Raw genomic sequence first — 25,138 nt, 5'->3', positions numbered from 1 at the left:
TTTTATAAATTATTCGACTTTTTGTGAAAATGATAACCTAAGAAGCTTAATCACATGTTTTCTTTTAAACTCTCATTGTTTAGCTGTAGAAACAGGAAGATATAATGGGTGTAGAAAGAAATAATAGAACATGTCAAAAATTGTACCAATTTAGTTGAAACTGAGTATCATTTTATAATGTGTTGTCCTAAATATAGAGAGCTAAGAAAAATGTTTTTACCAAAATATTGTATGAATTGGCCAACAATTGAAAAGTCTATTACATTTATGAAATAAAAAAATCATAGAACCATTGATAAGTTCGGAAAATTTTTAAAAGCTGCATATAAACTTAGAAATAACACAGATTTTAATAAGTAATAAAGTTTAAACAGGTATATCTGTGTGTGCATGTCTACCTTGTATTTTACTTTTGCACAAGATACATAACAGTGAGAAATTTTGCCATTATATGCATGTTCACATGTCATTCTTGTTATTTCACTTCCAACAAGTTTGATATCTATGAATCCTGCATTTGTTCTAGTATTTGTAAACATGTATATTTGTATAAGTTATTAGAATAAAACTACTGATTACCGGTATGTTTAACATGCAATTATATAGTAAACCTTTCCTTAAAGATCGTGATATAAATGCTTATATTTAATTCATAATGCTTAAGAGTATGTGACTACGTTGTCTATGACAAATGTTTTGTATTATATAATATATGATGCACATTATTGTAATATTTATTTTGTTTGTAATGTTCATTGCAAAATTCATGTGAATGATGATGTGCAATAAAATTATTTGTTGTTGTTGTTGTTATTTTTCCATATTAAACATACTTTAATTAGGACCTGATAAAAAATTCTTTATGAAATTTTGTTAATGGATGTCATCATGGTGTACTGAATGCTGATTTCTGACGAGAGTTCTCCATGTTAGATGTTAGAGATAGACCATAGACGTCTCTCTGAACAGACAGGCACCTGGGTAGTATCACCACCCCTTTATAAGCTACATGAATGACTTTCTCAAATGACAGATGCCCTTCGCACAACACCTTTCTACAGCAAGGAATGACAAATAAATTTATGCCATCACACTTAATTACTCGATAATAGAATCCCCTTAATCTTTAAATTCTCAAAAAAAGTTTTTGTTACAAGAAACACTTTCAAATGAAACAATGAATCCACTTGAAGATATATCTTTACTTTTGAAGAAAATAAATTATTACAGTATGTGGATTTGGCATCAAAGCTAGAAGACAATATATTATACATTAGAACTGAAGACTTGAAACAAACATAAAGCTGGAATCTACATTTCCTTCTATGCAAATCAACAACAATGCTGCAATAACAGAAATGGTTCCTTTCATAAAGCAACAACAAGGCAACAAAAGGAATGGTTCATTTCATAAAGCAACAACAAGGCAACAAAAGGAATGGTTCCTTTCATAAAGCAACAACAAGGCAACAAAAGGAATGGTTCCTTTCATAAAGCAACAACAAGGCAACAACATGAATGGTTCCTTTCATAAAGCAACAACAAGGCAACAACATAAATGGTTCCTTTCATGAAGCAACAACAAGACAATAGCATGAATGGTTCCTTTCATGAAGCAACAACATGAATGGTTCCTTTCATAAAGCAACAACAAAGCAACAACATAAATGGTTCCTTTCATGAAGCAACAACAAGGCAACAGCATGAATGGTTCCTTTCATGAAGCAACAACATGAATGGTTCCTTTCATAAAGCAACAATAAAGCAACAACAAGAATGGCTCATTTCATAAAAAACACAACAAGGCAATAACAGAAATGGTCCCTTTCATAAAGCATCAACAAGGCAACAAAAGGAATGGTTCCTTCCATACAGAATAACAAAGCAACAACATGAATGGTTCCTTTCATAAAGCAAAAACATGAATGGTTCCTTTCATGAAGCAACAACAATGCAAGATCAGAAATGGTTCCTTTCATAAAACAACAACATGGCAACAACAGAAATGGTTCCTTTCATAAAGCAACAACAAGTCAACAAAAGGAATGGTTCCTTTCATAAAGCAACAACAGGTCAACAAAAGGAATGGTTCCTTTCATAAAGCAACAACAAGGCAACAACATGAATGTTACCTTTCATAAAGCAACAAAAAGGCAACAACATGAATGGTTCCTTTCATAATGAACAACAAGGCAACAACATGAATGGTTTCTTTCATAAAGCAACAACAAGGCAACAACAAAAATGGTTCCTTTCACAAAGAACAACAAGGCAACAACATGAATGGTTCCTTTCATAAAGAACAACAAGGCAACAACATGAATGGTTTCTTTAATAAAGCAACCACAAGGCAACAAAAGAACAAAAGGAATGGTTCATTTCATAAAGCAACAATCAGGCAACAACATGAATGGTTCCTTTCATAAAGCAACAACAAGGCAACAACATGAATGGTTTCTTTCATAAAGCAACAACAAGGCAACAACATGAATGGTTCCTTTCAAAAAGCAACAACAAGGCAACAGAAGGAATGGTTACTTTCATAAAGCAACAACAAGTCAACAAAAGGAATGGTTCCTTTAATAAAGCAACCACAAGGCAACAACATGAATGGTTCCTTTCATAAAGCAACAACAAGGCAACAGCATGAATGGTTCTTTTCATGAAGCAACAAGAAGGCAACAACATGTATGATTCCTTTCATAAAGAACAACAAGGCAACAACATGAATGGTTCCTTTCATAAAGAACAACAAGGCAACAACATGAATGGTTTCTTTCATAAAGCAACAACAAGGCAACAAAAGGAATGGTTCCTTTCATAAAGCAACAACAAGGCAACAACATGAATGGTTCCTTTCATAAAGCAACAATCAGGCAACAACATGAATGATTCCTTTCATAAAGCAACAACAAGGCAACAAAAGGAATGGTTCCTTTCATAAAGCAACAACAGGACAACAACATGAATGGTTCCTTTCATAAAGCAACAACAAGGCAACAAAAGGAATGGTTCCTTTCATAAAGCAACAATAGTGCTGCAACAACATGATTGGTTCTTATACCAAAAAAAGCATTATACCATTGTTATAACTCACTTCTGTATATGACCTGGTATGATAAAGAAGAAATATAAATGTACAGACAAACTCTCATTTAATAATTCCTACCCATTATGATATTTTCTAAAGTTCAAAGTACATTAAGTCAAGGAAAAGTAATTCAACAATACCACTTCTAACATACATTTTTAAGCTTTCTGTAGTATTTGAGAGATGTATTATACACACTATTTGACCAGAGGAGGTACTGGATTTCTGATCAAATGTCATACAGTTTGAGGAAAGTATTAGCACCAGACCAACAAGTAGCAAGTGTGTAGTAACTAGAATGTGTCTGTAGGACACAGGGTGTGCCCCCACTGATACATTTGTCACAAATAAGGGGCAATAATTAAAATGTTTGCAGTCATAAGGGAGTATAGCCTAAACAAACATTTTTATAAAAGGATTCATTATTCTAGGCCATATACTTTATGAGTTATGAGAGCATCACAAACAAAAAATCCACTATTTTGGCTATTTCAAGGGCCAAAACTCTGTAATTAGCATTAAATTCTCAAGAAGAATGTCAAGTGAGCAAGGTCACATGATGATAAAGACTCATGCAAAGTTTCATCAATTTTTATCAAATACTTTTTGAGCCAGGCGCATCACAAACTTTTTTCGGACAGACAAGACCAGATCTATATGCCCCCTCCACTGAGTGGTTGGGGCATAAGAAAATGTAGGCCTACCTCTGAAACAAATTACAGAGTACTGTATAGGTGGCACAATTATTCTTAAATAATTGGAAACAAAAAAGTTTGACTCAAGAGGGCCTTAAATAATTTATTTGGTTCAGTCAAAAAAGAGTCATGATTGTTTTTTCCCTAAATTCAGGAAGTTACTTACTGTACTGTATGCCAAAATATGGGGCACTAAGTCAAATTCTTTTGATAAAAAAGTTTAAATATTATACCTTCCCTATCATCAAAGTTATCCACTGCAACTTGCAGGGTCAAAGCCTGTGAGAAATGCACATTTCGTTTTTCTTGCTTCCTTGGCAACAATTCTCGTCCCCTGTCTGACTTTTCGAATTCAAAGTACTTTTCTATCTGTAATAACAAACAAGTTTATAACTAGAAATGTGTCCATGGGACACAGATGCCCCCACTACATGACAAAGGACACAAATTTTTTCCTAGGTCAGGGGCATAAACTCCTACAATACTGAATGAATCCAGACGTGAAACCCCAGGTGCACAACCGCAAATGCTGACCAACATTCCTTTAAACTCTGGTGACTCTAGGTCAAATACTTTTGGAGCTACGCACAACACAACATTAAAATGACCAATTTTTAACTAAGTCAGGCGCCATAACTCCTACATGACTGAATGAATCCTGACGCGAAACCCCAGGTGCACAACTGCACATGCTGACCAACATTCCTGTAAACTTTGGTGACTCTAGGTCAAATACTTTTGGAGCTACGCGCGACACAACATTAAAATGATCAATTTTTAACTAAGTCAGGGGCCTTAACTCCTACATGACTGAGTGAATCCGGACGCGAAACCCCAGGTGCACAACTGCACATGCTGACCAACATTCCTGTAAACTTTGGTGACTCTAGGTCAAATACTTTTGGAGCTACGCGCGACACAACATTAAAATGACCAATTTTTACAAAGTCAGGGGCCATAACTCCTACAAGACTGAATGAATCCGAACGCGAAACCCCAGGTGCAAAACTACACATGCTGACCAACATTCCTGTAAAGTTTTGTGACTCTACGTCAAATACTTTTTGAGCTACGCGCAACACAACATTCTCGGAAGGACGGACGGACAGACAAGGGCAAATCATTATCTATATGCCGCCCCCCAAAAGTGGGGGCATAAAAATATATTAGCAAGGACTTATTCAAACTCTGTTGGTGAGATTGAGTTTGTCTCAAATTTGTTTAGACATACATTCAGTAAAGTAGTTACATTGTGTAACACATGTATTACAGGTGCACAGATTATATCTAAATGCACACTACAGCAATAAAATCTCAGACAATTTTGAAATAATGAAGAAATACAAATTACAACATTCTACATGCATTATTTCTCTGTTCACATCTCTGATTTTTAAAGTTACATAATTAGAGCCAATTCTGTGTCAATGAACATTTTACTCATTTCAAATCATCAATATAATCTGTGTGTATAGACTAGTAGAGGTTCCCTATGTACTTTCAAATATGGGTAAGATACATTACATTGAATCAAATATCTCCATAAATGATACAAAAAAATCCAAACAGTTCACTTTCTTAAACCTTTCTGAAATATGGTTTAAATGTTCCAGCCATCTTTGTTTGAGTGATACAATGTAGAACAATATGCATTATAATTTATATAGAGATTTTTTCCACTACATGGTAATTTCAAGCCATGACAGGTATTTAACACTGCAGGTACATGTGAGTTTAAGCAAAGGTAGGTATCTGAAACTGCAGGTGCATGACAAGTTCATGCAAAGACAGGATTCTGAAACTGCAGGTGCATCACAAGTTCAAGCAAAGGCAGGTATATGACACTGCAGGTGCATGACAAGTTCAAGCAAAGACAGGTATACGACACTGCAGGTGCATGACAAGTTCAAGCAAAGCCAGGTATATGACACTGCAGTGCATGACAAGTTCAAGCAAAGGCAGGTATATGATACTGCAGGTGCATCACAAGTTCAAGCAAAGGCAGGTATATGACACTGCAGGTGCATGACAAGTTCAAGCAAAGGCAGGTATACGATACTGCAGGTGCATCACAAGTTCAAGCAAAGGCAGGTATATGATACTGCAGGTGCATCACAAGTTCAAGCAAAGGCAGGTATACGATACTGCAGCTGCATGACAAGTTCAAGCAAAGGCAGGTATATGACACTGCAGCTGCATGACAAGTTCAAGCAAAGGCAGGTATATTACACTGCAGGTGCATAACAAGTTCAAGCAAAGGCAGGTATATGACACTGCATGTGCATGAAAAGTTCAAACAAAGGCTGGCATATGACACCGCAGGTACATCACAAGTTCAAGCAAAGGCAGGTACCGGTATCTAACAATGCAAGTACATGAGTGTCTGATGATGACAAGTTCAAGCAAACACAGGTATCTGACATTTTATGTGGGCAAGCGTAACTCTGCAGAAAAAAAAGCTGATAAAAATAAATTATGCCAACCTTTTATGCCAATTTTTAGTACGGTTATCAACTTATCACTACACCAAAGCTAGTAAAATCGTTTACCTGTTTCTGCCGGATCTGCCGGCAAACTTTCTGTCGGTGCTGAAGGGGTAATTCAGACAGAAAACTCTGATCTAGATCCATTTTTGCAATTCAATTTGACAATTTCACACCATCTACGTCAACCTGAAAAATCAGAATCATGTAAACATTGTATGACAATTGCCACTTGGAAAAGCTTGACAAGTCCAAACAATGACTTATTCCAAAAAGAGTAATCAGACATGGATGTCCCACGAATATAATGTGCATGCCTGCTTCATGTTGATGATAGATAACAAGTTTGATTTGAATAGGATGGAAACTGTAGGAGTTCAGTGTGCAACTAGATACAAATCTAGCCATGATATTTGGAAGTCAAGAAAAGCAGCTAGCTCAAAAAGATGGTCATGATAACCCTATATTGCTCAACTGTTAAACTTGGCCTTGGAATCATCAAGATAAACATTCTGACCAAGTTCCATAAAGATATGTTCATAAATGTGGCCTCTATAATGTTAACAAGCTTTTACTTTGATTTGAGTGGTGACCTAGTTTTTGACCCCACATGATCCAGTTTCAAACTTGGTCTAGGAATCATCAAGATAAACATTCTTACCAAGTTTCAGGAAGATAGGGTCAAATATGGCCTCTAGAGTGTTAACAAGCTTTTCCTTTGATTTCAGTAAGTGACCGGCTAGTTTTTGACCCCATATAACCCAGTAGGAATCATCAAGATAAACAATCTGTACAAAGCATAAACGAAACTTGGAAATTGCCTGAGAACAAGCATTTTCTATTTTCCGTAACTGTTACCTTGACCCAACAGTGACTTTAGAAAAAAAAAATTCACAACCTGTCTGTTCTATTCAGTTAAATATATACAAATTCCAATTTAACCTTTGAGAAACGGTAATTAAAAATCTGTCTATTTTAGGTCTGAATTTAAGTCATACTGTATTTGTATACTGGTAAATACTACGTACATGTACTATCTTAGGCAAACAAAATATAATAAATCAATTAATTTGTTAAACTATATTCATAAAGAAACTGATTACCAGACACCTAGAAAAAACGTATGGATTAGGCTAGACAGTCAGTTACCGGTAGCTAAAATGCAGGCTAGGCGTCCATTTACGGGACATAATACAAAATAACAGCATCTTTATGACAACTAATCATACCTTAAGTTATCCAAGAAAATACCTTATACACCAGCAGTACAGTAAACACATGGTAAATGACAGTACATACATGTATATATTAATTACTGGACCTTCTGGTACAGAGGTCCATTACCAGACCCCTAGCCACTTCCTAAATCCCCTTTTCTCGTATTCTTAAAGGGAATTCCGATAGTTTTTTATGCGCATCTTTCTGCGCAGCCGACACTTTCTATGGAAAACTGAACTGAAGTCAACACTTGTTGAAACATGTTATAGACAGTCATAAATATGAGGAATCTTGAATGAAATAACATTATTGATAAGTTTTATCAGTAATCAAATGTTGATAATGGTTTATGTTGTACTGACAAGTATCATGCCTGACAGGTATCTTGCTATTTTTGTGGTTGTGTTTTCACATCGCATTTTGGTACAAAGACAGTGTTGTTCATATAATGTAAGATAATTGACTTAGTACTGATACGACAATATCACCTTTCAGATTATTTAGTATTCAATTATAGAAAGAATTAAGAATTTTTAAAACTTTTTTTTAACTTCTAGCAGACATACATGTAATCAATTTGGCCAGGTTCGCGCTATTTTCCGTCCGAACAGGTGTTGTATTCTAGCGGTCTTAACATAAAAATTAGCCTGGTGACCCATACATTTTTAGCCATTTTTATGCTCACAATACAATTATCTATACACAAGAAAAACAGGAAAAAATTCTATGAAAGAATTTTTTCAAAATTTAAAAATATATTCTTCACTATGGGTATTTTTCACTGAAAAAAGTTCACAAAAGTAAATATGAAACAGTATTTTTTTTTCATTAAATTTTGTACCCATTATTGTAAGGATAGAGTATTACAAATATGACTATGATATCAAATAAGTATATAATAAAATCTGTAAAAAGAAAAAAACCTTATTGTGCTGTCTTGATGTATATTTTGGTTGGTATTTATAAAAAAGCAGAAAATTATGAAAATGTTGAAAAATCGCTAGCAGTTTCAGCAACAGTGGGTGTGTTCAAAACAATTTTTCACAAAAACAAGCCTGGTGACCTATTGTTTTTATTTGTTCATTGTTTTCAGCACAAATTTTCCTATCATATATGTGAATTAAAAAAAATTCTATGAAAGGAAAACAAGAGGGCCAAGATGGCTCTAGGTCGCTCACCTGAGAAACACACTATAACAGTGTAAACATGTTTAACCTAGTGATTTCATGAAAACAAATATTTTGGTCAAATTTCATTAAGATTGGACTAAAAATGTGGTCTCTTGAGTTTAAACAAGTATTTTCTTAGATATGACCTAGTTTTTGACCCCAGATGACCCATTTTTGAACTCGGCCTAGATTTTATCAAAGCAATCATTTTGACCAATATTCATGAAGATCAATTGAAAAATACAGCCTCTATCGCATACACAAGTTTTTTCTTTCATTTGACCTAGTGACCTAGTTTTTGACCCCAGATGACCCATTTTCGAACTCGGCCTAGATTTCATTAAAGTTATCATTTTGACTTAAATTCAGGAAGATCTATTGAAAAATACAGCCTCTATGGCATATACAAGCTTTTCCTTTGATTTGACCTAGTGACCTACTTTTTGATCCCAGATGACCCATATTCGAACTTGACCTTGCTTTCATCAAGGCAATCATCCTGACCAAAATTCATGAAGATTAATTGAAAAATACAGCATCTATCGCATACACAAGGTTTTTCCTTGATTTGACCTAGTGACCTAGTTTCTGACCCCAGTTGACCTTTTTTTGAACTCAACCTAGATTTTATGAAGGTAATCATTCTGACAAATATTCATGAAGATCATTTGAAAAATACAGCATCTATCGCATACACAAGGTTTTTCTTTGATTTGACCTAGTGACCTAGTTTTTGATCCCAGATTACCTATTTTCAAACTCGGCCTAGATTTCTTCAAGGTAGTCATTCTGACCAAGTTTCATGAAGATTAACTGAAAAATACAGCCTCTATCGCATACACAAGGTTTTTCCTTGATTTGACCTAGTGACCTAGTTTCTGACCCCAGTTGACCCCTTTTCGAACTCGGTCTAGATTTCATCAAGGTAATCATTCTGACCAATATTCATGAAGATCAATTGAAAAATACAGCCTCTATTGCATACACAAGGTTTTTCTTTGATTTGACCTAGTGACCTAGTTTTTGAACCCAGAAGACCTATTTTCGAACTCGGCCTAGATTTCATCAAGGCAATCATTCTGACCAAGTTTCATGAAGATCAGTTGAAAAATACAGCCTCTATCGCATACAAAAGCTAAATGTTGACAGACAGACAGACGACAGACAGACGACGGACGCCGGACATCGAGCGATCAGAAAAACTCAGGTGAGCTAAAAACTAAAGGAATTCTCTTTAACTTAAGGTTTGTCTTATTCTCCTTTAATAGGCTTTATTGCTTTAAAGTTGTAAAATAATAAATTTTATATGTTTCTAAAATTATTTCTAGACAGGTATAGGACAAAACTCATATACACTGAAAATTTCAAGTGATTTCAACACAAATGGATGAAAATATTGGCACTTTACTTAATTTAAAAAAACAAAACTTTTTTTTTTTTCTGGTGGGTTAAACAAAATTGCTATAAATTCGTTATTCACTATGCTATTAATAATAATAGTTGCATTTCTTGATGCATTTACTACAGAATAAATCTTTTTATTGCGCCACGGCAATTCAAAATTGTTTTAAATTCTATAATTTTTTTGTGCTGAAGAGTCAAGTCTAAATCCACAGAAATGAGATTGAGAAATTTTTAACTGGTCCATATCTGAGGTTGTCACTTGTGGTATCATATTTCTTGCATATCGGACTGGCGTTTCCGGTTATTTTACCCATGCCGACAAAACCCATCTGGCACCCCCCATGCCAGATGACTCTCGTGCTGTTAATGACAACTACTGGTTCATGCACTAATAATATATTGTTTATGTAAAATACGAAAAAAGCAGGTACCTTGATAGTTTCTCTCTGTTCCTTACAGTATATTTCTCGATTCAAAATACGTTAGTTTAGCATAAAAACATAACGTTACGCTACAAACGACAAAACTATAGTGGAACTTTGTTATTGTGCGTAACGCAAAACATCATGACGTCACTTCTGCTTATGGACGTTAATTTCCCGCGCTTTGTGTTCATTCTCTGCTATAAGAAAGAGTGCTAAAAAGAAACTATTTCTACCTTTTGTAAAATACGGTATGCAAGAAAAAAGTCTGCCAGAATAAAATGCTAACATGTATACGATATGCAAGAAAAAATATCAGTCATGTGTTTACGAATCGGATGGAAATATCCGTCCCTCGGCCACCTGCCCATGGGCAAGCCTCATTACCGCCCAATGCGCAGGTGCCCGAGGGACGGATATTTCTATCCGATTCGTAAACACATGACAGATATTTTTAATCATTATGTAGCATCGCGAAAACATGTGACACAAGCAGTTGTTTCATGTTTACTCTTCCTTCTTATGTATAAATACTAATTTGGCACTTACAGCTTTTTTAGGACGGTTTAATAATAATCTTAATACATAATCCACAACAAAAAGTTGAATAATAAGCAAACAAAACACATAAATGCTCCGCTGTCAAACTCTCAGACTCTACCCGTGTTCTTCCGGGTACGATGGTTACAGTCACCTAAATTTCTTATTCGGGAAGTTTTGCGGTTTTACGCACGTCTTGAAATAGACATGGAGTAGGAGTATATAGTCATTCGAATGAGAAATCGCCCAAAATGTTAAAATTCAGTATGAAGTTATCGATGATTGATATTGTTTGATTGGAATGAAAAAAAAAAGTTCATTAACAACTAATGTAGATCTACAAATGATATGGAATATAGATCCACTGATACAGTACGTTAGGCGTTCGAAGCAGCACTCGGTCATAGGCCTAGTTTATTAAATATATTTACTGATAGAACTTTGAGCGCCAGTATTTTAATGTTTAGTGAAAGTTAAAAGGCGCGCAGTTTTTAAATGGAGCCTAATCAAGCCAGTGAGTCTTTTAGGTCAAAGTTTGTCACATAAAAATGCACCCAAGGGATATTGCAATTCTTGCATACTATATATAGAATTTCCTTCTGTATTATTAGGCCTTTAAACCCCATTACTTTACGTAGGAATTCATGATCAGTGTCTCTATTGTCTACATTATCCGCGAAAATAAACGTGCGCTAATTATATTAATAATAGTACACCAAAAGTAAATGTCTCCCTCTGCATCGGCAGGAGAAAGATCAAGACAAACAATAGGGGAATTAACTTATAATACATAAGTCTGATACTGCACACTAATCCGCCTCTATAGAATTATAAATAACTTAAATGGGCGAAATTTTTCCCAAAAATAGAATTTCTTCAAACTCTGGATATTGAAGGACAATCATCTAAGAAACAAAAATATGCAATAATGAGATCTACGAATCGCGGGGTCGTGAGTTCGATTCCTGGGAGGGGCGTATGTTCTCCGTGACTATTTTATTAAATACATTGTGTCTGAAATCATTCGTCCTCCACCTCTGATTCATGTGGGGAAGTTGACAGTTACTTGCGGAGAACAGTTTTGTACTGGTACAGAATCAAGGAACACTGGTTAGGATAACTGCCCGCCGTTACATAACAGAAATACTGCTGAAAAAGGGCGTTAAACCCAAAACAAACACAAATCAAGACAATCGTGATAAAATACCTTTCCCAAAGACACACCGCAATGGAAGTAGCCTCCCAGTAACCATCTATAGTATCTATCTCGTGGTACTGCTCGAGCTCCCCTTTCGGATATTACTAGCAGCTGCCTGTCAGTGCGAGAAAAGGTTAAAAAATAATTGACAAGAGTTGTCAAAAGTGACAGAAGTTAAAAGATAACAGCACATCATCAGGTGAGTTAAAAGATTAAAAACACTGCTTCAGCTACTCAGGGATTGTAGTAGAAGTGCAGGGCCTGCAGAGTTCTTCAAAACAAATATCTCTACTATAAAATCTTCTTTAATCGCACTTTCTTGAAAAAATTACAACATCTCTTACCTCAGCCTAGAGAGAAAATGGTTTTCCGAGACATTATCAGTGTCAGTATGAAGAAAGAAATTAACATCATTACAGACTATTTGATCTAAACAGACTTTGTAAGTATAGGCCTGCTTGAATCTATCAAGATCAGGTTGCAAGACGACATAATGAAGGCTGCTCCATATCACCACCGTATAAGGGAAAAAAGAAAATTTGAAATAATTGACAGAGATATGGACCTGCTACATGTAATTTTGTATAACCCTATCTCTTATTTACAGCTTGCTTACTATATGTTTTAACTGTTTATCTTTGTTATATATAGTCGGTTAATAAAAAGCGCTTGTCGCTTATGTTGTATTGTTTCTCTGTCTTGCCGACTTAAAATAAAATTTATCTTATCATATCTTATCTTATTCTTATCTTACCTGTCTATATGATAGGGGATGCATGTGGCGAGTCATTCTCATGGGGCGCTCAATCATGACGGCAGTGGTACTTCAACTAGATGGATAACAATCTTATAAAAAGTAATAAGTATTGTCTCAGTTCGTCTATCTTCTAAGGTCTGCCGCCCAAGTTCGTTTCTCATAGAGGTTACACTGTCCTGAATGATACGAGTACTTATTTTTAACCCAGCAAAGAGCTCTACATTGGAAGTTTTTCAATTTTATCAATATTATACTGGGTGTAAGGGGAATATTTGTGTATAGGGCAAAAAATATATATTCTGGTTACAACTGGTTTCTGTATATATATGTACACGTGCACGGTTTTCATTACCGAAGAACAAAAAAAGTAAATCTCAAATGATAAGCATGTCTGTGGCACACAATGTGACAGTGCAGGTAAAATGATACATGTTACAAGTTTATTTATAGCAAATCGGCAAAATTTTTGCCTTTGGCCATTATCGAAGTGATATGAAAAATGGCAACTACATATGTAATATAAACAATCATAGTAGTGAAGATACATTTTATATACATTTCAAATTCGGAAACAATAATTGCAACAAGGCCTTAGGGTATCAGTGCGATAAATAGTAAGATAACATTCTTAACAGGCAAACACTGGAACAACACCGTCTCCACACACCCCTTGTTATGTTCCTCAAAATCAAATGCAACTAACCTAAACACTACCTGATAAACATTCGTGTACACGAAATTACAAAAAAAGTATGTCCTTGGACATGTAAATCTTGTACACGCTCTATTCTATTTGCTGAATGACTGGTTACGCTATCTATTATGTACTATACTGTAGACTTTTTTAAACACTTGCACCTCGTGTTTTAATTAAAACAAGCGCCTCTCAGTTATGAATGTTTGCTGGGCAGTAGAAGTACATTGGGAACGTTTATATATTGATGAATATATCATCATATAATGCCTTCGCGAAAAGATCTTTAATAACTACCATTTTTAAACCTTTACGTACGGAATGAAACGTCAACCTGGGGTGCAAAATGCGCAGTGACGATGACCTAGATATGTAGAGAAACAAATAAATTTCAGGATTTTATCCCGCTACCAAAGTTAAGTGTATTTCTGACAATCATGTAGCATCTTTATTTGATTCCAAATCACATCCAAAGCCGGATATTCATGTGCTACACAAAGTAGTCCCATTCATGAACAATGCGGATGAACTATCAATGATCAAGCAGTTCTTATTCATCCTCTATCCATTCACACTGACCATTTAGATTATATAAAATCTGTCAATGATTAGGTATTCCAGCCCATGGTTACATCACTGACTTCCAGCTGTTCATGTAAGGTCAGGCAGGGTTTATCTTAGATATGAGGCACATTAGTATTTGTTTCTTATACATGTATATTTATAGATTGGCATTTAAAATGAAAATAAATCAAGCAAAACCCGCAACCATCAGACATCTCAAGGCTTTGATTTATAATGTTACATATAATAATGAAGTTATGATGGAAGCAATAGATACTGCCAAGGTGATCAAGTGAAAGTCATAGGCGGGTGGGGGTGGGGGATGTTGCACATTTCATTACTTCTCACGAACAGACGACTTGATCATCAAACCTAGTTTGCTAATATTTTGTTTGAATGCGTTCTATGCTATTGAAGGATATTCGTATAAAGACTTCATTTTCGTTCGATTTGAAATCATTCAGTGACCAACCTATTCTTGAGGTACAACTGCAAGTAATAACGGCGAAAAGAGAAAACAATAAGTTTGAACTCAAAATGATATACATGTGTATCTGTTTTGAACTCCAGCAATGTTTCTCACAAATATATAATAATAGAAAAACAGGGATACCTCACACTCGAGACGAATGAACGATGTGATCTTCAGGTTTCGTAATGTACGAAGTGGTGGTCATATATCACTAAAAATCTCTAAAGGTGACATAAACTTACGACACAATGGTATCCTGGCAAATTGAATAAGTTACAACAAAATAATGTAGGTATAGTTTTCGTGCCCGCCATCTTGGGAAATAAACGAAAGTGAGCCTGGGTAGGCGGACGTCTGGGATTAAGTGCTGCTACTTTAGTTATTTTCGAAGACAGCTGATTTGATACCTCCCATGTGGATAAAGATGTTGTCCTTTTTCTTCTTCATAATACAACGGGAAAAGTCACTCGCGATGTACTAGTAGATCGGTGACTAGTTTCATTTTTCGAATTAAACACTTTTTTTTGTGAAACAGATTGTGTTTTGACAACTTTTTATGCATAACAAGGTTTTTCATCCACACAATGTCTTTCCCTTTGTAAAACGGTCACTATAAGATTCGCCTTGAGGAGGAATTGACACACTTAGTACATGTACATGTATAGATAAATCTGTACTGCCACTAAAAACAATTGGAAGTTTCTTTAACAAACATCTGTTACTGCTTGGCATTTAAGATATGTTAGTGAAAGATGGGCACTGCATGGATAAATTTAAGCCAGTGTTAGTGGGCGAATGGTTGCTGCACATTTCATTGCCTCTGATGAACATACTCAGTCAAACCGAACCTACTCTTATTTTGCTTGTGTTTTATATATTTCAAAGGATCTACTTACATATCGTAGTAATTATCGCAATAAGTGTCGCGTGGCGGCCGTAAATTAAAAATATCTCCCAATAACTTGACACAGTGTTCTTGTATTTCCTGGTTATTTTAAGATCATGAAGTCCATATATTGTCTTTGTATAAAAGACTTTCGCTTTAGCCAACAGCGGACTTTTAGTGCCATGTGGCGGCCGTAAAACACGTACTTGTACTCAGTGTTGTTATATTTTCTAGTCATTTGGGCTGATGGAGTCCATTCACTGTTAATGTATAATAGAATTCCGTTTAAATGGACTTGCATACGGAAAATCGGAAGGACTTGAGTCCTCAAAACATCCACTCCTCGAACCATGACCGGACAATGCTCTTCGTTTATTATCACTGCACTTGTTTGATATGTTTCAATGTCTGACTTGCAACCTGTCAGACACAGGTATATGCGTTATTAAAGGGGAGACAGTCAAAGTCATACCGTCTAGCGTATTGTTTTGACCTGTATCTAAGTACGGTTAAGTAATACTTAAGGATGGGGTCGGTGAAAGAGTAACTTTATAACGGTAATTCTAGGTAGGAACCAATATTATTAATACTTAATTAGAATTTATGTCAATATCATGAAATCCAAGCGAACATTAGTATTAAAGTCGATTTAGTTGCAGGTATTTCTACTGCTTATTATACGACTGAGAATTATTCAAAATGTCCAAACTTACAAAAATAACAACAGCAACAACAAAAACGAAAACATGAATGCCGTTTAGGTTTAATCTTGATTAAAATAATCAAGTAATTAATTTGGCCTAACTTAGTCCAGACAGTCGGGCTTTCGCCACCGGTTATAAACATCGTTTTCGACCTTAATTAAATAGTAAATCAAAATATGGTAGCCCTATTTCTTTGTCGCTACATGGTGAACATGAAACATGATTTGTCTAATTATAATTTCAGTGAATATATGCTACATAAATATCACTTAGGACCGTCTGATAATGTTTATAACATCACAAGTAGGCGTAATACGTAAACACACTGACGCCTTGTGCTCATATGACGGTAGTTTCCACGTGTTGTAAGACAGTCCTCAAAACATCAAAATAAAACTGAGTTTCTAATGTCACTGTCAAAGTTTGCTTTTTGGCGTGCTTTAAAGCGGTATTTGATGGATAAAATGTTCAGATTATGTGTATGTTTTAGACAGTCAGGGTTTTTAATACTATTATCTTTATTTTTAAGTTTGTACTTGTTTTAACTACATGTACGTTTTCCTAGCTTGGCATGGCACATTATAAGCAATTATTCACATAGTAATGTAGCATCTTGTCTATGATGCACATGTAACATCTTCATATTTGACGATTCTTATATCTCTAACATGGAATATTAAATGGCAAAAAAACAAATTGAAAGTCTTTTGGCTGAGTCTTGGTCCAAAGAAAATATATTATTCCGTGAAATAGATCAGATTATGCAGACAGAACATGCCTTTTTTGTTTTCTTTAACTTCAAATATTTTCAAATCTTGTTTCCCGTTTGTTACTGGTCAACATTAGAACATTTATAGAAAACGCAGGTTGTTTTAGCCGGCGATAATAACAAAAACTCTTCATACTTATCACGACCTTATTCATTGACCAGTACACATGGTTGGTTTCATGACTGCATCTTTAATAAGCAGATCGAGCTATAATATTCTCCCTTGTGTCCTGATATAAGAATTAATGTCAAACATCGATTATTTAAAGAGGAATTATCACTTTAACTCATCTAAGGGAATCCCTAGAACATTTGCAAAAGTAATATATGCATTTCAGTGTCGTCATAATTTAGCCAACAAAGTATGCGAAAAATTATGAGCTAGACCTATTTCCCAATGAAGTCAAATTTTGAAACCGAATGTACATATTTTGCAGCAGAATTGAAAAAAAACGAACGGTCTTTCTTCCACGTTTATTAAAGAACGTGATGAGCAAATATTACTAAATAATTTAATAATATAATATAGCCTATCCTATTTTGACTGCGTGTCAGCTGTGAGGCGCTATTGATTCGCCATTCACGTCAGAACACCGTATATAAAGTCACCAGAGACTTTCACCAAGTCCTTTGGCGTGGTCACTCTACAAGTGGCTTTTGTGTTGGAACTATTGAAATAGTAAGTTGTTTGATTTAGTTTTTAAATCTTACAATTTAATATGATTTCCAGAGGCTTTATTTAGTTTGTGGAAAAAATACTGATTATAAAAATGTTTATGCTTTTCTTTCACGTTTTGACATTACAACAAAACAATAATTTTCATATTAAATGTTTCTTTTTTAAAATCTATTTTAGCTAGTATTGGCTCAATTTACGTGCGTTTTAATTGTCTCGTTCTTACAATTATTCTCATTTTGTTTTTCTTTTTCTCAGTAATTTCAAATCATATTTAGTAGCTTATAGATGCTGCTCTTATTAAGGATAACATGGTATAATAGGCCTCAATTTCACCAAAAGCGTACATACAACCTGATAATGTAAGCTTTAAAAATGTCAAACGATAGAAATAAGGTGCATATTGACAAGTCATATAGTTACAGAAGTTCTCAAAAATTTCCTTTAGATTACCTCCCCTGATAATTTTGGTTTTTCAGGAGTTATCTCCCCTGAAAACTAGAAAAAAATGATTTTCTCCTTTTCCCTACAGGGAATTTTAGATTTCTTTTTGATTTTTGTATCAGAATCATATAATGCAGCTTTCTGCCGCAAAATTTTCTCGAAACTCAAGTTCAGATTCTCATAATCAAAGAATTTATATATTTCCTATAGGCATCAATGTTAACTTCAATACCGACTATCTCCCCAAAAAATGATAAAATTTTAAAAATCTCTCGGTGAAAAGTTTTTAATTTTGAATGTCTTAAAGTGACCAAATTTCATTTAAATATTACCATCCAGTTACAAGATATGAAATATGGCTATTACACCATGTTATCCTTAAACCAAATCTAACAAAGCTTTCTACAATGTTCATCTTTCGAAAATATTGAGAGTAAAGTTTTAGACGTGGTGAAATCTACTCATTATATAATTTAGATACTTTATTAGATACTGCAGTGGTTAAAGTTCTAACTTGATAACAGAATAATGTTTCACTTCCTTAATTTAAAAAATAACATATTATTTAAAGCTATGGAAATAACAATATTTTCCCGCAACCATTTCAAGCAAAGTCAATGTTGTGTGCGCAGTGTAATTGCCATTCTCAAAACAATTTATCTGTCCGCAATATAATTCATTAAATTCCGAAAACTTAAGTCCCAATGCAGTTTCACGTTCTTTTTCAATTTGAAAATTTCATCAAAGCAGACACGATCACATTTTAATTAATTTGAAATTTATTGTTTGTTTTTGGCAATTTCACGCTAAAGATTAAAACAATGCAGCCAGAAGTACAAATACATTTACTAGAGAAATCGCCAGCAAATGGTTTGACATAGAAATATTGTTCACAAATTGGGTGATTACAATAATGACAACTACAACGGACTAACTAAATCATCATGTCATGTGTATAGAGCTTTACGGATCTTACTAAATTTCTTATTTACTGTTGCCCCTGATAAATATAAAGCTAAATGTCCTGCGATTTCACAATATCGTCGTTAAAGGTAATTTAGTTCACCACTCAATCCAATCATCACACTATTTAGCATATGCAGGAAATACAAATTATCGTTCACATCTATTAACCCTTAGCCTGCTGGCAGCAAGTGATTCTGCCTTTGCGACCAGTCAATTTGTAACTCTGAACACAAAGTAGGTACTTGCATTTCCCAATTTTACAGTACAAATTATGCAAAATTACCAACACGGAAACATAAAAGATTACAGTTATTTTGCGTCGTGTCTTTTTTAAATGCTGTTTACAATGGTTAGGTTATCACTGGCGATTATCTAACTTGTGTGCTTAAAGTCTTGCCTCTACTCCATTAAAATTTTAAAAAATCTGGCCTATATTTTGAGTTTCTTTGCCAATATAGAAACGGAAAAGCGTAAATGTTTAGAAACTCCTATTTAATCCATATATAGATATATCAAGTAAAGCAATCTTGCACACTGTAATATATACCTTGAAAATAGATTCTTCAAAGGAGTAATCAGCCATATAACTAAAATAGTGCGCACCTGGACTCGGTGTTTTCATTCGGTTAATGGAGGGATGTGTTGCACGTTACATTACCTCAGTCAAACAGAGCCTGCTATTATATTGCTTGGTTTCTCCCTTTGAATAATATATATAATAATAGAATGTTTCAAGATCATTTTAAAATTAAAACGAGAGCCTCTTTTGACTAATTTATGCTTAAAATTACTGTATTGCAGACTTACGAAAATAGTCAGCCAAACTGACCATAGCTAATTATATGTAATCAAACAGTTACAGATCTGCGTAAAATTATGCCTTAAAATATACTGCTAGTACCTAAATGACATAATGGTTTATGTAATATGTCCGAAGGAGGGAACAAATTAATACTTGTGCATCAAATGCATCAACCTTCATCAGAAAACATAGCTATGTTTTATTTGCCTGGAGAAACCGAGGGCGTATCAAGAGGTTCGATATCAGTTATGTAAAGTCGTTAAATCATCATATCGACCGACCAGAACAGCATCAATATGTTTAATTATTAAATTCAACACGAAAAGAGAAGAGTGACCAAATCCAACTCGGTTTTGGTTCCGCCGCGTTGTAAGCTGCATTTTGTTTCACCAATTGAAAGGGGGAAGTACCAAAAAGACAGACTGAACAATAGACATTATCTCAAGTCAAATGCTCATCATTATTGCTGGGACTATTGTTGCTGTTCAACTATTTGGTACGATTGTATTTTGATACTTCATTACAGATGTCACTTAAAACAACTGTGTGGTGCCTTTGCTTTGCTGTAGTGATATGTATGAATATGGTAGCAAGCAGATCTCTCTTTGATTCGGGACCCAGAGCAGGTAGAGTGATATATATTTTCTTATGAGTTTCTAAATTCAAGATAAGGCAGTAAAACGTTTCTGACAAATAGATGGACTCTGGTGAACCTGGTTTAGTTTTATGGTTTAGGGGCATATGGCAGTAGCATAATATGGTTGACCAAAGACCTTCATTGAAACCACATTGACGTGACACGTGACCGGGCACTAAAACGAACGCATGGGAATAAAGGCCTCTCATGTTTCTGACATCTATTGATATCGTGACAGACTATAGTTCAAAATAAATTCGAGGACAATATAGTGTTCGTAATTTGATTATATTTAAAGAGATGTTATCAAAACTAATCAAATTTCTACACTCTTCAGGTTTCATTTATTAATACAATTTTAACTATGGCAGTCCAATATTCATTGGATACTGCGTTATAGCCGTGTTATGGAATACAAACGCGCCTTATAAACAATATCAGCTGAATCTCCACCCACCAACAGACATAATTTTGCAAGACAATGTAGCACTGTTAATATTTAGAATATTTAAAATTTTCGTACAATAATATTCATAGTGCATTTGTTTATAATGTGGTTGCACGTATCTATGCTCTGATTTCCATATAATTCCTGGTTTTGATAGAAGTTACCGCAGATATTTGTAATTTGGTTTTATTTAATTTTATCAATGAATCCCTTTTCTGTAATTAGATCTCCACCCCAATACCCACACAGCATTCCCAACTTTAATTGTGTTTTTAAAGTAATATATGATAATAAACATTGAAGGTATTGCTTTTTGCATGATATAAATTTTTTTATTGTTATAAATTAAAGATTATGAAATAATAATCTTGCAAATATTAACGTTTTGATGTGAAACTGTTGCAACGATTTAACACTCTTTCCCTTACAATTTAAAACCATTTATTAATTAAGTTCATTTGTGCAGAAATTTACTGACGAATCTCTTTTATATAGACCATTTTTATAGAATGTGAAATATTACTTTGACAATAATAGAAAAGAAATGGCTACGAGAGTTATGATTAGGTCATGAAGGAAGCTCTACAAGTTATAATATGTCCAGAGGCTTATTGGCAATCTCTTTTGATTACATCATAATATTTGCTAAAAATGTCAGATCACACAGAACTTTTCTAGGCAATTGTTCTCATGAAAGAAAGAAAACGTACAATTTCCGATTATTTCTTTTAGATTGAATTGAATGGATTAGATTTTGTTCTTAAACTGGATATGCATTTTTTTCACCGTCATGATTTAGACATTTTGTACAGAAAGCTGACTACCGCAAAAAGGATCGAATTTGTTTTGATAGTAACTGTTCTTTATAAACGAAAATATCCTGATATACATTTAAAATATACATTATTCTATTTTTGCTAGTTCTTAATCAGTTATTCGTTATTAGTTGTCATAAAAAGGGAGCAGTATATCACCTCAAGATAAATTCATTCTTCACATTTAAACAAATAGCTTGCAATCGTTTGAATGACTAGTGACTGCCTCTAGTGACAATCAGAATACCAACGGGAAGCTATATGTCATGCAATTTAGCGATAAACCAATTTTGTTACAATATGCGTGTTTATTGTCATAAAGGGATTTTTTGTCACTAACTGCCGTCGTTCTCTGCCAAATCCAAGTTGATACATAATTCACCTAATGTTATAAAGTTACTACAATAAAACACCTCTATAGTGCATGACCTTCTGGACGAGGTCTTTATATTTGCACATCGCTTGTTTTAAGCTATACCCTCTCGTTAATTTGTATCATACTATTTATGAGTTGGCACATCTAAGTCTAGGTCTTTCATTTCAACTGAACACAAAACTTACAGTTGGTTGGCAATGTTTGACTGAGAATGCCAGACGAGTTTATTTTCATAACATCATTTATAATATACAAATGTGATCAAATATAATGAATAAAATATCAGATAACTATTTACAAAAATCCATGTTATCAGAGAAATAACACAAAGTTGGAGATTATAAGTCTTCACGTATAGGTTAAGAGAGAGGTATTCGGGCTAGATGATCAGTGGGACATGTTGCGACTGCTTCGACTATCATTTTTGAAATAAAGAAAATGACTGTCATTGCTATCAATATATGATATTCATGCGATACATGATTACTGCTTATATAACTCAAGAATCCATCAAGAATGCAGTTTCGCTAAGAAGACCTTGTTTAGTATTAGTTCTAAAATATTTACATAATCATTGCTATTTCTATCCGTTTAATGATATCACTGTCACAAATACGAAGTCAAATTATTCAAAATATGTTATTTATAATGAATCAACACAGACATCAGAATGGTACGCCTGTCGTTTGTCGTTTTTGCTAAATACGTAATGCAACAGCGTGTAATTGACGTCATAAACACTAAAACGGATGCATCCGCGGGAAGCCATTTTCTTTGAATTCAAACTGTCAGTTGTTTTTCAAACAAAGTCCGATTTAAAAATTATTTCAGTGTTGTAAATTGCTGGACAATGGTTTTCCTATTGAATCAGCTTATGATTAGACGAATGATAAGCCTGCGATGATAAGTAATCACCCAAGATCGTTTGTTCACGCATTCCAATCATCATAAAAATTTAGGCTGAGGCTGACGTCTCGATTTAATACAGACTTATGACAAAAAAGATAAGAGTTGCTAATGTCGCATGAAAATTACACGTGTGTTGATTTTACCAGCTTAATAATATGCAAGGGATTTGTCGCAGATTTCTTGAATTCATCTGGGACTAAATTTCCATTTTTAAGTAAACGATTCCTCGGCAATTGCCTGGCAAGAGAGCATTATATTAACAAAAACATACTTTTGAATGATTTATGCATAATTACGGATATTTCAGCATTTAATTTCCAAACACAGTTTCAAGACTACAAATTACTTTTGTTGATCAGTACATTCTTATAAAAAGAATAGAAGTTTATCATATTCATATTTAAAATAAACATTTTCAAGGTAGTTCTGCACGTTCGGATTGAAACATTTTATGTAGAACTTGATGAAACCCTGATAATATCAAAATTTCAGAATGTACTTAGAAATTTCGACGAATAAAAATAGGGTCGTGTGCTTGATTTTTTGCTAGACTGATTTGAAAAATTTGGACCTCACACAAGTTTTCATTATAGGAGTCTATGGGAAAATCACAATACTCGTAATGAAAATCAAAATCAGTGATGACATCTTCGAAGGCAGCTAACTTTGGCCATTGATGTAAACCAGATAAAGGATAACTTGCAGTTTTTGTACTTTCTCCAAGATATAACCTTGGTCCCATTTCTGAGACAAACTTGAAAGAGCTGTTATTATTAATAGTGATTCTTGGTGCCAAATATAAAAGACACGCACGTGTTAATCACGTCTCAATGATGAAACCTTATCATTGATAACCTGAGAACAACGTTGCAAATTGGATTGCCCATCAAAAGAAACAATTTTAGAAAAAAAGACAAAAAAGTAACAGTTAATCAATCTTTGAGTTATTGGTACTTAACATGCGTTTAGTTGAAAGCTCGGTAGCATATAGAGTGACTGTTGGAAAAGTGTTGTGTAGCACTTTTGTGTTTTCGTTTTCAGACTTAGAAGATTCAAGCCTTGAAGACGGAATGGTAAAACGTCAGATGGACAGCCAAGAAATGGCATTTTTGCAGTATTGTTTGACCAGAGGGAGATTCGACTTAAGATGCCGCCAACCAAAAGGATACACTATAACTGTTGTGAGACAGTAGACATATACCTTGTTAACATGTCTTTTAGGACTGTGTACATTCGTTATCAAAATATGATATCAAATCTATGTGCATTGTTCACATATTATGTGCTTTGTTAAGAAAAACATGAAGTTTTCCTGCTGTAAAATACGAAAACACGTACACTATACACTCTTAGACGATTTCGCAACTTTCAAACACAGAACGCACAGAACACACATTTTGTCCATTTTTTTTTCAAATATCATGTCTCAATTTGGTAATAAAAGATTGACTGAGATAAATGCTGATTTGTTTTATAACAAGCCCTTTACTTGCCTTTTAGAGTGTCCCCTGTGGCTTCCTAACAATACCATCCACAAGTCATTATTTATGTAAACAATGTAATATAATTTACAAGAAGACCCTTTCGAAACACAGAGCGTAACCAAGCAAATATTTAGCTATCTCTATTCATAAAATAGGTGTTACCTTTATAAATACACGTTGAATTAACTCCGTGACCCAAAAGGATTAGAAAGGATAACGACGGGGAGACTGTTTAAGCTGACACAGGGCACTTAAAGACAACTGTTGGGATACTTTATAACAGTCTGGAAGTATAAAATGTAACCAAAACAATACAATAAAGCGGCAAATCGAGCCAAAAATGGTGCTTTGCCGTTTTGCAAAGATTTGTTCAAACTTTAAAGCAACTTTATAGGTTCATGACTGAACTCTTGTGACAAAGTTGTATTGAAACGAAAGTTAGGCCAAATCAACAGAAAGTTTTTTCTGTGCACACGTGTCATTGATCTTTTAAGCTATATCGATGTTGTTCCTCA

The 25,138-nt window shown here is 34.3% G+C and overlaps 1 protein-coding gene and 1 long non-coding RNA gene across 15 annotated transcripts in view; one reads left to right on the top strand and one right to left on the bottom strand.

Moving 5' to 3' along the window:
• LOC123556063 (unconventional myosin-XVI-like) overlaps nt 1-6,461 on the bottom strand; it is a 150,462-nt gene extending 144,001 nt beyond the window's left edge. For all 14 annotated transcript variants that reach the window (XR_008371733.1, XR_008371734.1, XM_053548323.1 and 11 more), the window contains exons 1-2: nt 6,336-6,461; nt 4,020-4,155 (exon numbers count right to left, since the gene is read on the bottom strand). Coding sequence is in view for 12 of the 14 variants with exons in the window: in XM_053548323.1 (XP_053404298.1) it covers nt 4,020-4,155; nt 6,336-6,416 (217 nt within the window). In the remaining 2 variants the exon portion in view is untranslated. The remainder of the gene's footprint in view (nt 1-4,019; nt 4,156-6,335) is intronic.
• An 11,161-nt stretch (nt 6,462-17,622) lies between these two features.
• LOC128558811 (uncharacterized) lies at nt 17,623-24,598 on the top strand. Its single transcript, XR_008371937.1, has 3 exons — nt 17,623-17,745; nt 20,481-20,580; nt 24,181-24,598. It is a non-coding gene; the product is annotated as an uncharacterized LOC128558811 (long non-coding RNA).
• Nucleotides 24,599-25,138: the final 540 nt, after the last annotated feature.

This window comes from Mercenaria mercenaria, chromosome 7, assembly GCF_021730395.1.
Source record: "Mercenaria mercenaria strain notata chromosome 7, MADL_Memer_1, whole genome shotgun sequence".
NCBI classification, from domain to species: Eukaryota; Metazoa; Mollusca; class Bivalvia; order Venerida; family Veneridae; genus Mercenaria; species Mercenaria mercenaria.
This window is presented reverse-complemented; position numbering and strand designations above follow the sequence as displayed.